General features: G+C 35.9%; 1 protein-coding gene across 7 annotated transcripts in view; it reads left to right on the top strand.

Annotated features, from left to right (window-relative positions):
- The window catches only part of CEP152 (centrosomal protein 152), a 73,499-nt gene that overhangs the window by 1,787 nt on the left and 53,269 nt on the right, over positions 1-18,443 (top strand). For 3 of the 7 annotated variants that reach the window (XM_012763533.3, XM_076004342.1, XM_076004340.1), the window contains exons 2-8: positions 4,509-4,602; positions 10,990-11,093; positions 11,325-11,397; positions 11,482-11,760; positions 12,820-12,982; positions 14,732-14,872; positions 15,369-15,508. In XM_012763533.3, the coding sequence (XP_012618987.3) occupies positions 4,516-4,602; positions 10,990-11,093; positions 11,325-11,397; positions 11,482-11,760; positions 12,820-12,982; positions 14,732-14,872; positions 15,369-15,508 (987 nt within the window). In that variant the 5' untranslated portion in view covers positions 4,509-4,515. Of the gene's footprint in view, positions 1-4,508; positions 4,603-10,989; positions 11,094-11,324; positions 11,398-11,481; positions 11,761-12,819; positions 12,983-14,728; positions 14,873-15,368; positions 15,509-18,171; positions 18,342-18,443 lie in introns of those variants that run through there. The other 4 variants (XM_076004341.1, XM_076004339.1, XM_076004338.1 and 1 more) reach the window with 2 other exon arrangements.

Here is an 18,443-nt window from a genome sequence, read left to right as displayed (position 1 = left end):
GTGGCTGGTACCATATTTTAGATGCATCTAGGATTTAATCTGGCACACAGTAGATGCTTGGTGAAATTTTATTTAAAAATATTATTGAAATATAGGGTAACATGCATATATTATATTCAGTCAAGAAGTATTTCTTGTGTTCCTACCATGTACAAGGGGGCAGATACGTTTTAGTTCTGCCTCTAGGGTGTTATAGTTTATTAGATGAGGCAAAAGCAATGTTATATTTGCTTTGTAATCTTTTGTCCAGCTAAACACTCATTGGTCTTCTTGTTGCAAGGAGGCCAGAGAAAACATAACCAGGGACAACAAAAGGAGTGCTGGGTCAGAGCACTGTGTGTACAGATCTGAGAGAACAAAAGGACATACTTTTTATAGTCTTATTAATGGGTTCAGAAAAAGTTTTCTAGCTAGGAAGAAAGTCTCTACTAGACTATTATATTTAAAGACGCATACTGTACATTTATTCTGACTCTTGATTTTTTAAATGGTCAGTCCTCTGAGGCAATAAATATAGAAATATTTTAGTATTTTTACTAGTGGCATAGTATTGCCAAATTAATTATAAAGCAATTTCACTAGGGCATATGTTCATTTTCAATATATTAATATTGATAATTTTCAAGATAGTTTTAGCAGTTCACATTTTCACCAGTAACTCATGAGCCATACAAAACACATTGGGTGTCAACAGTTTTTTTTTTCAATCGAGTGGTTGAAAATGACATTTTGTTGTTGTTTAGATAGCACTTCTTTGAAACTCCATGAACTCAATCATCTTTTCAAGTTAATTGAGCATTTATATTTCCTTTTTTTTTTTTTTTTTTTTTGAGGCAGAGTCTCGCTTTGTTGCCCAGGCTAGAGTGAGTGCTGTGCTGTCAGCCTAGCTCATAGCAACCTCAAACTCCTGGGCTTAAGCAATCCTCCTGCCTCAGCCCCCTGAGTAGCTGGGACTACAGGTATGCGCCACCATGCCTGGCTAATTTTTTATATATATATGTTAGTTGGCCAATTAATTTCTTTCTATTTTTTTATAGTAGAGACAGGGTCTCGCTCAGGCTGGTTTTGAACTCCTAACCTTGAGCAATCCGCCTGCCTCGGCCTCCCAGAGTGCTAGGATTACAGGTGTGAGCCACCGCGCCAGCCTACATTTCTTTTTTTAATAAATTGTCATGCCAGTTTCCCATTTTTAAATTGGGTTGTTTGTCTTTTTTTCATTTCTTTGAAAGAATTATATGTTGGGATTTTTGTCATGTGTTTTAAAAATATTTTTCTCATTATTTATTATTTTAACTTTTGACTTTATTAGTGATGTATTTTTCCATACTTAATATTTGAGTTGTTAATAATATCTTTGCCTTAAACAAATTTTATTTTCATAGTTAGATTTTCATCAAGTTTTTCCTTTATGGCTTCAGGATTTACCATCTTGCAATTTTTTTAAAGCCATCTCTTTTATTCTAAATATTAAGGTCTCTGATAGTGGTGGTAATTAGTGGTGATTAATAAGTTAAAGAAAAACATTAGCTTTTATTTTAAATATCATTTGAAATACTAATTTCCTTTTTTAGTTTTTTTTTTTTTTGTTAAATACAGTAAGTCAATCAGATTTCCCTTTATTTCTAAAATTGTTTCTTAATGTCTCTGGTAGTACACTTTTCAGGAGGATTTTATTTATACCTTTTCTTCCCAGATGGAGGAGATTTTGGTCTTTTCAGATACTTTCAGATTTCTTCTTTAATGACATGGTTTGGATTAAAAATGCCATTAAAAAAATACATTTCGTTTTTTTATATTCTCTTCCCTTAAAAATCCCTTTAACAATTGATGGCAGGTTAATGTGAAGGACTGGAAAAAATCTGCCTTCTCGGCCGGGCTTGGTGGCTCAAGCCTGTAATCCTAGCACTCTGGGAGGCCGAGGCGGGCGGATTGCTCAAGGTCAGGAGTTCGAAACCAGCCTGAGCAAGAGCAAGACCCCGTCTCTACTATAAATAGAAAGAAATTAATTGGCCAACTAATATATATATATATATAAAATTAGCCGGGCATGGTGGCGCATGCCTGTAGTCCCAGCTACTCGGGAGGCTGAGGCAGAAGGATTGCTTGAGCCCAGGAGTTTGAGGTTGCTGTGAGCTAGGCTGACGCCATGGCACTCACTCTAGCCTGTGCAACAAAGTGAGACTCTGTCTCAAAAAAAAAAAAAAAAAAAAAAATCTGCCTTCTCTTACCTAATAAAGGAGAAATTAACCCCAATTCCATATTTTGTCTTGTATTTATAGTTACATACAAGAAGAGGTAGAGAACACAGTAAGAATTCAGAAGCAGAAAGGTTTGTTTCTTCCTAAAAAATTAAAAAATGTCTTTAAGGGCCAGCTTAATCTCATCTCTTTTAAGGAGATGGCATTTAAATGGGCTAGTATTTTAATTATCTAGGCACAATGTTCTGTAGGCTATCAAGTTCACTTGCAGTAGTGAAAGAACCTAGAGGCATGAGATTATGTGTTTTCTCTCATTATTTCAGCTATATTATAGACTCTTTACCATATTCAGATCTTCATCTTATGCTTGTTTACAAGAGGATTCTTTTAGGTGGAGTTAGTTATGTTTATATTTCCCCCTCAGTGAAAGAGTATGCATGTCCCTTCTCCCTTTAGCCTGGCACCAGAACAGAAAGGAATAGGTCTGGTCTAAGTAGCAGAGGCTGGAAGGGTTTTAAGTTGATGTGAAGAGTTTGAGTTGATGTGAGTTGAAAGGGATGGGCGAGGTGTAAGGACCAGAGAGGAAAAGATTAGAAGGTGGACAGCAAATTCGAGCTTGGCCAAGAAACGTAATTCAGTCTTTGAAAAACAAAAATTTGACCTATGGAGATTTTTAGCACCCAAGTTCATATTTCTGTTAATCTTTGATGCCATATTTATTCTGACTTGCACATTTTCTTTTCACATTTTCACATCTACAAGATATGCTGCATTTTAAAATTAATGATGTGTCATAATTTTAATTGGCTCCCTCTTTTTCTTAGTGGAACAAATAGAACTGCTTCCTAGAATCAAGGGTGCGTTAGATCTGATGAAATGGAATATCTTCTGCTATTGAGCTCTGGGCTTATGTAAAAGTTTGTGATATAGTTTTCCACTGGTAACACAAGGGAGCTAAGTTCTTTATGGTAAGATCCACTGGAATTTCTGGGTCTCTATGCTCCTAATTCCAATTTAATGACATTTCAGAGCCTGAAAGGTATAGTGAATGAGTTGTGGCTCAGGCCCACGTCCGAGTGCATTTCACGACAGTGGACTGAATGCAGAGCAAGTGTTAGGCCAGGTAATTGATGACACCTGTCTGCTTTTTTTTTTTTGTCAGGATTGTTCAGAGCTTTGAAGTTCTGGGGGGGGGGGGTTATGTGTAGTGTCAGGATCCCTAAGCATAATTTAAATCAGCAGCTGCCTTTTTGACTGTAAGTAGTTGAAAACCCATTTCCTGCTGCTGCGTCTGCCACAGCAGTGCCTGTTCCCCCGGGGAGCTCTTGCTGTTGCTTTTGGAATCGGAACTCCACAGTGGTGTAGCTTCACAGCCTTCCCTTCTGTTTTCCTTGAGTATCTTGCCAGAACCTGATTTTATCAAGTTGAAGGGCAGGACATTTAACACTTATATTTTTGTTGTTCGCTCTATGGAGTTTACCAGGTCGTAAATGTTTTCTGGGTTAGCAATCATTAACGCAGGATTTAGGAGCCCTCTTTTTGGAAAGCATGAAGTTTGGATTTGTGATGTTCAAAGAAGCAAAGTATAGAGAATACTACCTGTGCCATGTTTAATACATCAAATGTGAAATTTTGTTTGAGCTTATTCTTAAGATTTTCATGTTTGGTACATTTCTAGTTTATTATTATTACCATCTTATTTTTTTGTGTGGGCAAAAGTCTTACTCTTTTGAATTATACTTTACAGATTAGTAGAAAAGTCTGTTCATAGTTTTATTATATATTTGCATTTTTTCTTTTCTTTCTTTCTTTTTTTTTTTTGAGATAGGGCTTTGCTCTGTCATTTGGACTAGAGTGCAGGGGTGGTATCATAGCTCACTGCAACCTCAAACTCCTGGGCTCAAGTGATTCTCCTGCCTCAGCCTCCTGAGTACCCTAGTAGCTGGAACTACATATATGCACCACCACACCTGGCTAATTTTTCTCTTTTTTTGTAGAGACGGGGTTTCACTCTTGCTCAGGCTGGTCTCGAACTCTTGCCCTCAAGCAATCCTCCCTGCCCAGCCTCCCAGAGTGCTAGGATTACAGGCATGAGACACTGTGCTGGGCCTTGCATTTTTTTTTTTTTCTATGAATGGCCATCATATGGCTATTTTCTATTAGTCATAATTAATTTGTATTTTTCTACATGAATTATGAAACTCATAACCTATTGTTGTCTTTTGACTTTGTGTATGGCATCTCTTATGTAATTGTTCTGGGGAGATTTAATGGGATATTTAGAAACCAAACATCTTCCTCTTCCCACAGGAGGACCATGTCATTAGACTTTGGCAGTGTGGCATTGCCGACACAAAATGAAGACGAAGAATATGACAAAGAAGACTACGAAAGGGAGAAAGAGGTATGTCACTCAGAGAAAGAACCTAAAAACCCAATTCTTAACAACTTTTATTCCCTGATCAAAATTATATCATCTTGCGCCATTTTGAAGGGATTTATATTTTTTTCCTTTTTTAAAAAACAAAACAACCCTAAAACCTGATCAATATTTGGACTTGTAAAAGGTGGACGAGTGGAACGCTTTCTTTTTTGAGACAACAAAACACAGCTGTGCATGATGCCATCAGATAAGTGGTTAAATCTTTAAAGATCTTTTCATTTAGGAGGTGATGGTTGGCTTTGGAAGCAGAGGACTAGTTTCTAGGTGCTTGGAACATTGCTATGAACGAGTCTGACAAGGCTCTTTGCTTCAGGTAGTTTACATCCTAGTGGAGGCAGACAGTAAACAAGTAAATGAGTAGATAAAGTCATTTGAGTGATAATTTATCACGGATAAACGATAGGGAAACAAACTAGGGTGATATGAAAGCAATTGGTAGGGCACTGCAGTAGACAGAGAGGTGAGGGAAGGTCTCTTGGAAGAGGCAATGTTTAGGGCGATACTTGACTGATGAGAAGGAACTGGCCTTGCAGCAGTGTGAAGAAGAGCTTTCTAGGCCAAGTTACTGAGTGTAAAGGTGGGAAGTCCGGAAGAGACCCCGTGTATCTGTGCAACAGCCAGCAGGCCCCATGGTATTGGGAATATGTGAGCCAGTGGCCAGTGGTGGATGGAGGGTGAAGACGTAGTCTGGGGCCAGATCATGGTAAGTCATGATGAGATGTTTGTATTTTATTGTAAGAGCAACGGGAAGTCCGTGGAGGAATTTAAGTGGGTTAAGGATGATATCTGATCATATTTTGGAAGACCTTTTGGAAGGCTGTGTGGTGAGTAGATTATAGCAGGGAAGGAGTAGATCACATTATTTACATATAAAGTGTTTAGCAACATTCTTGGCACACGGTAACCGTTCAGCAAATGGTGGCAATAGTAACAACAGCAGTAGTGTTATTGGTGGAAGTCAGTCTACTTGGTACGATTGTTTTTAGTTTGAGTCAGATTTCTTGGTTGACTATGATAAAATGCTCCTTTTGTCCTGAGACGATTTTTTGATAGCACCCATTTCCTACTATGTAAAGTAATCCTTTTTCATAGTTGCTGTGGACCATTAGTATTAACAGGAAGAAGGGAATAGGGCCAGTTGACCATCGCTCGCTCATGTGGCTGGTGGTAGAATTACGGTAGAGATAGAAAACTGGCAGCTTGCTGGATTTTGTCCATAGACATGTATTGTTTGGTTGCTCAGTGCTTTTTAAAATTGATCTGTATTTAATGATTGGAAAGTTTCACGGAGCACTCCAGAGTTTCCTGGCTTGTCTTAATCCAAAGCCCTGGCCACACCTGGCCTGTGTTTGCACATGGCAGTGTGCGGGCTGGAGCTGAGCAGTGACTCTCCTTTCCCAGCTGGCCGTGGTCCCCACCTCTCACACAGACACGGGCTTATGCGCTCAGACCTGCCTGCTTTGCTCTTGTAAATTCTCTGCCAGGTCCCTGAGGGCATTTGAGTTTGTGACCCTGGTGAGAGTTTCTGGGTTTTGGCAGAGTCCCTCACAACAATCGTCGTGGCAAGGATGGGGATGAGGATTTTCTGTTACTTTTTGAACCTGCAACATGAGGTTTTCATGACTGTGATGGCTTGGATAGTTGGCTGGGATTTAGCCACTGGGATTCTTGAGAGGGTCAGTTAAGTAATCACTACTGTAAAGAAGAAAAAATATTTTGACAGGTGATTTTTCATTGGAAAAGATTATTAGAGAGATGCATAGTGTATTAGAGCTTACTGCCGGTGTATCATGTGGTGAAGATTTTAAAATGGGTATTAGTTAAGGAGGCGATTAATTCTAGGTAATATAGAAAATAGCCATTGAGATCACCTCTGATAGATTGTTTGCTGGAGTAGGGAATTTCCAGAGGGGAAAAAAGAGTTCTTAAACGATGAATTATCTAAGAATAAGCATTTCTAGCAGAGGAGAAGAAAAGAATATATAGCTAATTTGACTCTAACATGATGATTATAGTTATATTAAGAAATATCATGTTAATAATAAATGTTTTTACTTTTTATTTTTTTCTGGAATTCTAAAAATTTTCCTGAATGTTTTCACAGCTTCTCACAGTGTTCCAAATGAAACTCCATCTCTTACATAGTTGACAGAGCAGAGTGGGGTGTGAGTGAATGAGGGTGATGGCACCATGGAGATACGGTATCATTTCAATTAACTGTCACATATTACTCACATTCCTCAAAACTTACCGAAGCGTATTACTTTCTTGCTGTAACACTTCAGAGCTGCTGATATATTTGTCCTTTTTGGTACTAAGTTTGCTTTGTACCAAAGCAAACTTACAAACCTAGACCAGAAAAAAATTCAAAAGCTCTTTTATTAACTCATTCATAATATAACAGTGTGACTTTGTAAAATACGTTTCACATAAAGTCACTATACTTTGTGATTTCATCGTTCGATATTATAGAGATATATAGTTGTTGTTCTCTTTGTCACAGGAATGGTGTTTATAAGCTCCTAAGTTGTCGGGAAAGCCATAACTGAAGGTAGATTGTCATGTGGGAATCTCAAAGTCTGCTGGAATTATACACACACACACACACACACACACACACACTCTTTATTCAGTGTCACCAGATGTAGCTTCATGATTATTGCTTGGTTCTAGCTAGTAAAATTATCTATTTATGTATGTATATATTCTGGAGCTGGTGATTTGTGGCAGAAATACTTGCTAAACTGTGACATCAAAATAGTATTTACTGACCATGGGTCACTTAGTGATGATGTATTCAAAGTGATCTTATGTAGAATGGTAGGTGGTTTAAGTAGCAGATGGCAGACAGAAACTTGCACCTGGCAATATGGATTTCGGTTCCTCTTGGTTTTTATATTGGTACTTCGCTAATAGAAAGTAAAGCTCCATTGAGCTTGGAATCATGTATTTTAGAGGCAAGGTTTCCTTTGCATGGCCTTTCTTCCACTTTCTAACTGCCTTTTTTGATGTAATTATGGAAGCATTTTGATATTTTGTGTCCACTAGAGGGAGTTGTGAAGCTAGTATTTGTTTATATTTAGTGTGTATGCATGAAAGCATTATTAATAGTTCATATTGTTAAATATCAGAATCTTTTCAGAAGTGTACTTAACGAGGTAACCTGTTCAAAGGGAATATGATTGTTAGCTATTCCACTTGCTGCTTGTCTCTTGGGAGAAGAGTATGGTTTGTAATTTGATGACTTTTGCTTTTATGAATATGAGGGGATTATAGGCTTAGAATACAGTCTGTTTAGTTTATTTAAGTTGAAAATCCTAACAAAAGGTTTACATGTTCTCTGTTTTACATTATCCCTGAACATAGGCTTTTTGGGTGTTCTCCATGAGTTGTAAAGTGTTTTGTTGACAAAGTTCTTGGAGTAAAATGCTCTCTTTTTTTCTTTTCTTTTCTTTTTATTTTCTTGTGAAGAAAGAAATGTGAAGTAGAAAGGGAGAGGAGTTTATAGAATGATTCAGATTTTATTTCAATTGGAGCCTTAATTGTGGCAAATTATCTTTTTTTCTAGGGAAGGTATCTCTTAAATTTTTAAACTCAGTTGATACATAATAATATCCTATTGAAAAGATTGCTACTTGTAACCAGAAAGCAGTCTGATGAATTAAAAATTAATGAGTGGGATTAAATCTTGTCATTTATAAGGATTGCTATCTCTGAGATCTTTGAATCTCTATTTGGAAATTGGGTGAATCTTCACTTCACTTAGCTTTTCTCTGCCCTGAAAATTAAAGAAGCCAAGGAATATGACCCAGCTATCCCAAAGAACTTGATGGAGAAATTTTTGGAAGGTGAATGAAACTATTTAAAAATTTTAGTGCATCTATATTATTAAAATATCTTATTAGACTCTAAATACTATAGACATGATTTTGCAAGTTAATAAGTTTACCTCTGGATCCAGAAGTATTTTGATTAGCTGATTGCCTATGCTCAAATTAATTTTCCTCCATGGATGCCAATTTTGTTAATTTTGTTGTGTCACAAAGAAAGCTACAATAACTGCTTAATCATTATATAGCTTTTTCTGGTTTTGTGAGGGGGAAAAAAAATGTACTGTTCAGATGTCCCTGTCATGGTTCCTCTGAATTACAAGGCTGTGTACTTGAACCTTACCGAAGGTTTAGAAAAAAATATTCTTTCTATTCAGAAATCTCTACTTGATGTAAGTATAAAAGATTTATTTTGTTGTTATTTTTCCCTGTGTAACGTGGGGGTAGTCTTTTCCCTTAAAATAGTGGTATATAATTATAGACAAAACAGGTTGGACTACCTTTAAAAGACCTCATAGGTGTCATTTTTTTTCCTAGTGCATTTTGTGTCTTTGTAGAATTACTTTGCTACCTTTCACTTGAGGCAGATAGTATACTAATATGGTGATGTGTTCTGTTTTTAGTGTGTTTCTTTTGTGTTTCTTGTTCTTTATATCTTTGGGTCCACTCCGACTATGGGTAATTCTCAGAATGATTTTTCAAGCACCCTGCATGTGCAGGTAGGCAGTAAATCAAGGTCTTGGTTGCTAATTTTCGCAGCAAACAGATTTAGAGATGACAATAACTTTTCATTGGAGAGAATATCTTTCTCTTGTCTTTAAAGAACCAACCGGATTAACAAAACCTTAAAAAATAAAGATAAAAAACTATGTTGTGAATATCAGAAATCTATGTGGAGTGAGGAAGTATTCCCCTTCCCACCTCACTTCCTCCATTCCCATTCCCAAATTTTAACAATTTGGGGTATTCCTTTCAGACCTTTTTTGAAATATGTTCATTTAACTTTTCCCATATGTATTTTGTTTAAGAAAGTTTTTTTTTTTATTCTTAAGAGGTATGTTTTATAGCTATATTCCATTTCGTTTATACTAATGACAGAGAAAGTGGGGAGGAAAAAAACCTGCCATAGACCAAGAAGCATCTCTTTTTTTCTCCAAGCTTTTACAGAGTATTTAACATGCTTAACATTCACTTGTTGCATGATTTTATGGCTTTGATTATGGGACTTTGGAGGGGCTTAGTCAACTTGCTTAGTTTCTCAAAGGGAAGTCATCATTATAAGCAATCCCCCTACAAACTATTCAGTAACATAATATTTGATCTTCTGATTGTTACGAACTTGAAGACACTTTATAATGAGATTCGAAGAAAGACAATTGCAGATATTGAAATTTAACAAAATCAGACTATTCATCTATTTATCATAGTTTATCTTGAAACTTGAATTAATTAATTTCGTCTATCTAGTTTATATAGGCAGAATGCTAAAATTGTGATGTTTCTAAAAAAAAATAGAGCAAAGTCAAATTTTTAATTCAGGTTTAGTGTTGTGCTTGAGTGTTCTATCTGTAGAAAACTGAATCTTTAGACTCTGCTTTTACTCAAATGTTTTATAAGAGCAGAGTATTGTATGTCTTTTCATCATTGGAATTAGATGGCTGTCTACTAATTAAGTCTCTCCCCAAGAGGTTTCAGAGCTTTTAAGGGCTTCTGGGCCACCTGTTGCTGCTGTTGTTCTCATCACCTGGGCAGAGTGCATCTGGCCACTCAGATTCCCCGAGGGGATGTCTGATTGTCAAGTGTTTAAGGTCTGATTACTGGTAGAACAGGATTCAGAGACTCAATCTGGCCTGTGATAACATAATACGATGATTATACCATTATTGTGGTGTGCTGTGTTTCCATAGAAAGGTTTTTCAATTCTGTTGTATGTGTATTTAAATCTGAGGGCCAGACATGGTGGCTCATGCCTGTAATCCTAACACTCTGGCCGAGGCGGGAGGATTGCTTGAGCTCAGGAGTTCGAGACCAGCCGGAGCAAGAGCCAGGCCCCATCTCTACTAAAAAAAAAAAAAAAATAGAAAGAAATTAGCTGGACAGCTAAAAATATATAGAAAAAATTAGCCGGGCATGGTGGTGCATCGGGAAGGCTGAGGCAGAAGGATCACTTGAGCCCAGGAGTGTGAGGTTGCTGTGAGCTAGGCTGACGCCACGGCACTCACTCTAGCCTGGGCAAGAGAGTGAGACTGTCTCAAAAAAATAAAAATAAAAATAAAAAAAATCTGAGAACTTTGTAGGAAAAAAATAAAGCCTTCTGCTATAAGTCCTGACATTGTGTATTCCCCTTTCCCCAAGTGAAATGATGAACATAATTTGTATGGCATTTAGGCAATTAATGAAAAGAGGAATGAGGAACTTCTTTGACTTCCACGGTCAAAAATCACTCATTTCAAGGCAGTTTTGGTTTGGTATCTTGTATTGCAGTCGGATGATATTGATGCAGACTTTTCTGACTCAGTTGCAGCAATTACTCACAGACCTTCCTCATGATATGCTGGATGATGACCTCTCCTCCCCCGAGCTCCACTATTCGGACTGCAGTGACGATGGCACAGAGGGAGAGTAAGGACCTGAAATCACTTTCACTTGTATATTGCAAGTCTCTAAGTTGTTTTCTTTTGATTCTCTGCAGATAATAATAATGTACGTGATTATACAACTGTAGGACTGATTCTTAAAATATTGAGTGAAGGATGGAGGGAAAGAAAACATGTTAAAATCTTGGGATTGTTTATGTTATCGATGTCCAAGTAAACGATAGTCTTTAAATCTAAAGTATTGATTTTTCTCAAGACCACATCATCCTGAGCAATCGGAGATGGACTGGAATGAGCATCAAGTGCTGCCCAAATCTCAAAATATAAATGTAAGTTGTATCTGGTGTGATCCTGTCTTTGACGAGGGTGGGAATAGATCTTAGTGCTTTCGTTTTACTCTCGTTATCTAACAGGACTATAACAAAATGCAGAGTTTATACGTTGGAGAAAAATGTGGCAATGGCTGGGAAGAACATCGAAGTGAAGTTGAAGACCGACTCCCTGGGTACCATCCTGAAGAAGGTGGAGACGAAGGCGGAAGTGGCTATAGTCCTCCAAATAAATGTGAACAGACTGATTTATATCACCTTCCTGAAAACTTTAGGCCATATACCAGTGGTCAGAAACAGGAATTTAATAACCAGCCAACCAATGTAATTAAATTTTCAGATCCCCAAAGGCACCATTTTCAGGTATTATAAGAACTTGACTTTCAAGAATTTGTGTATATGTGCACAGGCATCCGCATGATGTCTGTGTGTGTTTAAGAAATGTATGTAAGTGCAGTGGTAAGAGGGTTTATTTTAACTACACAACTTTTTGAGAGGGTACTTATTCAGGTTCATGGTGAATTAGTCATGCTGTTTTCTGTTTATAATCTAATACAATCATGATCTTAAGTCAGAAGTTTAAAATAGAGGCTCTTTGGAAATAGTTATTTAAACATTAAAAATTAAGTCTGCCAAAGATTGACTGTCTTCATTTACTGTTGCCTCTGGCTTCTACCTCTGCTGTGTTTCAGGTATCTTCATATAGATTTTAAAGCAGTAATTCTGTGCAGATGACAGAATTGAGTTCCCTCAATTTTCTTGCTTACCAGTTATAACAAATTTTAGGTTAAACATTTCTAAGCTAATATCTGTTTTGTAGGATGATATGACAGTGGACAGAATGAATATTAAGGAAATAAAAGCACTTTGTTTTTTTCCTATAGGAGAGTTTAATGAAGTGAGACCTCAGGATACAGTTTATTGTTTCTCAGAATTTTTTAATGACAACAAATGTCTCATTTTGCCAATAGCTATTCTGTGTCACTCAATGATGGGATTTTTTTGGTCCTTTTAAGGTGGTTATTTTCTCTTAATTCTATCTCTGTAGAATGTTCTTCATTCCACATGTTCTTGTTGTTGAGCATGTGCATTTTTATGTTCCCAAGATGTTGGCATCATCTAAATCATTTGTTATAAAATATTTATATACAGTCTCATTGGAATTCTTGAGCTTTATTTATGAAATTGGCTCCATTATGTGCTCAAAAGTGCAATTAAGGTGTTTGTAAATTATATATTTACAGACTTCTAATTAACAGTGTTAAATAACAATAAGTACTATTTTTGAGCAGATATATATGTAAAATTTCTAATTATACCATTATTAAGTTCTGCAACATAAAATTAAGGTGTTTAATTCAGATAATTTTGGAAGAAAAGGCCAAATCCTAATTGGCACTTTCATTTGTCATTTTATAATAGCAATTGGGTTCATCACAAGGTCCTGGTTGTCAAGCTTTGGAGTCATATAAAGTGACATATAATCCTTATCAGTCTTCTCAGAATAATGGCTCACCAGCCCAGGAAATAGCAGGAAGTGACACATTTGAAGGCCTGCAGCAACAATTTTTAGGAGCCAGTGAAAGTAGGTATTAAATTTATTTTTTGATAACATAATTGGGGAATTTTTAACACTGAGTGTATATTTGAACATGTTCAAGAATAGTTTCTTAAGTATATCATTGGAATTGTTGATATTTCAAAGAGCCTTTATTTTTAGAGATATATATGCTGAAGTACTTATGAACTGATATGAAGTCTAGGATTTGCTTTAAAATAATATGTTATTGGAGAGTGATGTTGGGCATAAGTATAGGTGAAGCAAAACTGGCCATGATTTCATAGTTGTTGAATTTGGGAGATGGATTCTTGAGGATACATTGTGCTGTTCTCTCTACTTCCTTATATATTTGAAATTTTCCATAATGAAAAATTAAAGGAAAACTTTTCTCAACTGTATATTTCAGTCACTCTAGTTAAAACGTTTTCGTTTATATAGTAGTTAGTATCCCTGCCAGTCATGCAGGAGACTAGGGTTCATTTGAAATTTAAAAAAGAAAAGATTTTTTATGACCTTTTTAAAAATTGAAGACTAATTTGGAACGAGAAATATAAATTTCTCTTTAATCTCAGGTTTTTGATTATATAGAAATGTAACTTAATAAATCAGCCATTATCATCTTGACTTTTTCTTTTGATTTTACAGTTTTAATGTAATATTAATAATTAGGCAACTCTGATATGAATTACTTTATATTCAGAATTAGACTTCGATATTAGGTTTAGTTGTGTGGCACTTGCCATTCGTACAGTGTGTGTGTGTATATATATATATATATATATATATATATCAGTATGAGAATGAGAAAAGTGCTTACAGCTCTGCTAGAGAATTTTGAAATGAAATACTGGTATTCAAAAACAAAATCCCAAAACCAGAACTTATACAGTGACTATACTGAATTAGTGTTTTCATAGTCTAATTTTTATTGTCATATTCTCTGGCTTATTAAATAATTTGTAATTATTGTGCATGTTTAAGAGCTAGTGTGATTCTAGAGTGACAGTGAGTTTTTAAATTTTCTCTAATTAGTGGGGGAAAAGTCATAGTGGATGTTCTGGGCCACCCGCACTAGACCAAAGAGAAAATTGGACTTTCTACCGATCATTTTTTTTTCATTTTTATTCAGTCATTTTTAGAAGCTCCCTAAAATGACTTTGTTTCTCAAAGAAGACTTCAAAATTCTTTATTAATCTATTCATTAGTTAATTCAGGAATTATGTGCCAGCATAAATATTAATATTTTATATCCCATTTAAAATAAAATATTTTGAGAAGGGTATCTAGAAATTTTCTTTCAGAGTGATTTTATAGAAGCTGATGTGCTTGTTTTTAATTTTATGATGGCATATTACTCTTTACTATTACAGTTGTTATATACTTGTTTTTAATTGGCCTCAATGGTAGTGATTCAGGTTTATATCCTAAACCAGTGACTTTCAAAGTTTTCTGGCAGTGACCCACAGTAAGAATTATATTTTTGAACATGGTGATGCAGTCTACAATATATATTTATGTAATCAAGTGTATATAAATGAAACAAAATTTTCACAAAATAATAACTTATTCTTACTACATGGTATACTCTGATATAGTCTATTTTATCCTATCTTGTTTTTTTTTTAAAAAAAATGCTAGTCACAATCCCCTGAATTGATTTCATGATACTCTATTAAGTTGTATCCACAGTTTGAAAAAGACTGCTTTAAAAGACCACAAATTTATATTTTGATATATTTTTAATCTAATAAACCATCTTTAATTTCAAAGCAGATTCTGCAGAAAATATACAGATTATTCAACTTCAGGTTCTTAACAAAGCAAAAGACAGACAACTAGAAAACTTTGTTGAAAAGTTAAATGAAAGTGAACGTCAAATTCGATATCTGAATCACCAGCTTCTGATAATCAAAGGTAAAATAACAACTGCAGGGTGTTGTTGTTTATGGGGTACACTAGAGAGAGATGTGAGCTGTTATAGCAAAATATGTGGGATGAATTTAAGATTAGGTGAATTTAAGCATTCATTGCAAGTCTGTGTAGGATCATTAGTGTTAGATACCTTCTTTGATTAGCAGGGATTTGTCACATCTATGTGGCTTCTCAGGTAAAAAAGATGCTGAAATTGTTAGGAAATCTTTTGTCCCCCAAAAGGATACAATAATATTTTTGAAGGAAGATGTTCTGGTTCTGTCAGATTTTTTTTGGTGTCACTCAGGGTTTTTTTTTTTTTTTTTTTTTTTTAATTATATCATTATTTGTTTTTTTCTAAATTGACTAAAGTTTATTTGTCTGAATTGAATTTAATTCAACAACATTCACATATGACATAGATCTGATATTTGATAGGGATTGTGACAAGGAGTCCTTCTACAGTAACATTATTTATACAAACATTTTTATGGCCTAGATGAAAAGGATGGTTTGACCCTCAGCCTGCAAGAATCACAAAAACTCTTTCAGAATGGAAAAGAAAGAGAGATGCAGCTCGAAGCACAAATAAAAGCACTGGAGACCCAAATACAAGCATTAAAAGTCAATGAAGAACAGGTACATATTTTAACTTCATTATTTGTGGTAAAAAAAAAAGTTATTCAGTGAAAAGCTTAGTTACTTAGCTCAACTTTTGGCAGGGTAGGACTAAATTTAGAAGAACTTTGAAGTTTGTATTTTCCTCCACCATAATAAGCCTGCTTTTTCTTGCCGTCCATCCACCAAGCCCTCGACACCAGGCAGCTGGAGGAGACCTCAACTCCTCTGTTTTCCTGTCACCCACTAAGTTCTGTTGAGTCTTCTCATTTCTGTCCATTCAGGATTTTACCCTCTTATTTACAAAAGTCTCTTAACTAGTATCTAGTCTTTTACCCTTTCCACAGATTCTCTCTGATGGCTGTCTGAGTAATCTTTACAGAGTATAGTTACGATTATGTGATTGCTTTGCTTGAAGCCTGTCAATGACCCCACTTTACCTGTAGGATGAAATAATGGTGTCAAGATGACTACCTTATGCTTGCATAATTATCTGTTCTTTTATTCTCCTCAAACTCCAGTTTGTTGTTTTATATTCAGTACTTGTATGTGTCACGTCTTCTTTCTGAAATTCCCTTTGCGTGGCCTGGTGCTATTTGATTGACAAGTTCCTGACCACAGGTTTTCTTTTCCTAAGTATTTCCTGCTTTTCTCCCCATGCTAGATCATCATGTCTATTATAATAGTCTGAGGACACCTTGAAAGCAATATTGGGCTGCCCTCATCTTTGTAGCCCCATTACCTATGCCCAACGCCTGGCACAGGTTGGTGGTCAGTATATATTGAATGAACATTGTTGTTCAAAATTGACCTAACCTGTGTGTGTCTGTGTGTATATATATATATGTGTGTATGTGTGTATATATATATATTTTTTAATATGTTTTTCTATTCCTGCTTAGATACTATCCTGACTATACCTTTTACAGTGTGTTGAAATTTGTAAACAAGTTCTGCTCTTAATAGTCTTCCAAAATTTTGTAACTCTTTTTTATATTTTCACTTCTAGATCTTGTAAATCAACATCTCGTGTTTTGTAAAAAAAAAAAAAAAAATTTGTCTGAAGTTTGATTAGCAAGGCATTTTATAAATGAGTTAACCAAGTCTTGGATCAGATTACTTGCCAAAGGGTATAAAGCCAGTTATTAACAAAGCATCAGAACCTACATTTTCTGACTCAAATTTTCCCGTCAGAGTTGTTATCCTAGAAGCTTTTTTTTTTTTTTTTTTAATGGATTCTGCTGCTTCTTAACCATTTGGGGAGCTGTTGTTTAGACTTGCCTTTAAAGTGGTAACACATCCTTTGATTAATCACTAGGTAGCTATTTGATTTTTAGAAATAGTCACAAAATATTGGTAGCCAAGCCTGGTGGTGGGTGATTCCATTTTTTGGTAATACCATTTTTTTCTGGGGTGGGAAAATAGGGGAGGAGTTAAAAATGAAAGTGACTGTAAAATAATGAGCTTGATTTGGTGTGAGACTTGTAGCTAAGTCTGAGGATGGTTTAATGAAAGAAAGATTTTAAACAATGTTTTCTCATGGCTGCCTCCTCATCCTTCAGGTCTCAGCTAAAAAAAAAAAAAAAAGTCATCTTTTCTGAGAGGACTTCCTATTCACCTTATATGTAAAGTAGCCCACAGTACCATACTCTCACTCACCTTCATCATGCTGTATTCTGTTACTCTATAACTAATCTGAAGTGATCTCATTCATTTACTTGATATGTATTGTCTCTTCCCACATGAAAGTAGTAAGAGCGTAGACCTGGTCTGTCTTGTCATTGTGTCTTCAGGGCTTGGAACCCTGCCTAGCACAAAGTGTTCATGTTATTTATTGAGCAAATGAATAAATATCTTAGCGATGAAAGCAGTATTAGAATAAATTGGCAATCTCTGGAATAGAATGAAGAATAATCCTCATTTGAAATTTTAATTTTATGTGTAATATAGATTATTTTTAACCTTTTGAAAACTGATGAAGTTTATTTTATTGAAAAGTTAAATTGCTTTTATGTAGTAAAAGGTTATAACGTAATCTTTTTATAAGTTAGAAACTGCATTTATAAAAGAGTAGCATAAATAAAAACGTAAAGGGAATGGAATCATTAAGTGTATTATTTAATAGTTTCCTGTTGCTGCTATAGCAGATGGCCACAGATTTAGTGGCTTAAAACAACATGCATTTACCTCGCAGTTCTGGAGGTCAGAGGTCTTATATGAATCTCACTAGGTTAAAATCAAGAGTGTCAGCAGGGCCGCATTGCTTTCTGGAGGCTCTAGGGGAGAATCCATTTTCTTGATTTGTCCAGCTTCTAGAGGCCACTTGTGTTCCTTGGCTCATGGCCCGTTTCCATCTTCAGAGCCAGCAATGGCTAGTTGAGTCTCACTGGTTCTGACTTTTCTGCCTCAGTTTTCCTCTGAAAACTGGCCCCACCAAGTTACTGGGCCCATCTGGATAATCCAGGATCGTCTCCTTAACTTAAGGTCATCTATTAATAATTAGCAACTTTAATTCCATGTGCCATCTTAATTTTCCCTTGCCACGTAGCATAACATAGTCACAGGTTTTGGGGATTAGGATGTGGGCGTCTTTGGGAGGCCATTATTTTGCCTACAATACCAACTGTGCAGTTAGAGCTTTCAAAACTTTGTATTTAGTAAGTGACCATTGGCAAGTTTCATCAGTCTTTCAAGGAAAAGTTGTCATTTTCCTATGACCTAACAATTGGGTTGCCCCACACCTTGCTCACAGAGCAATGCAAACAGCGCTGGGGCCAATACAGCAGCTGCAGATTCCTTGCCTGAAACCCACATTGCCATCATGCTGCGCAAAATCGTCTCTCCCTCTGCTGGGGTAACTACAAAATGTATTTTCTCAATGAATATTGTTTCCAACAACCATGGACCTGTTGGGTCCCAGCTAGGGACATCTTAAGGGGCTTGAGCTATGATATGG

This window comes from Microcebus murinus, chromosome 6 (assembly GCF_040939455.1).
Source record: "Microcebus murinus isolate Inina chromosome 6, M.murinus_Inina_mat1.0, whole genome shotgun sequence".
Classification (NCBI taxonomy): Eukaryota; Metazoa; Chordata; class Mammalia; order Primates; family Cheirogaleidae; genus Microcebus; species Microcebus murinus.
The sequence above is the reverse complement of the archived record's forward strand: the minus strand, read 5'-3'. Positions and strand labels throughout refer to the sequence as shown.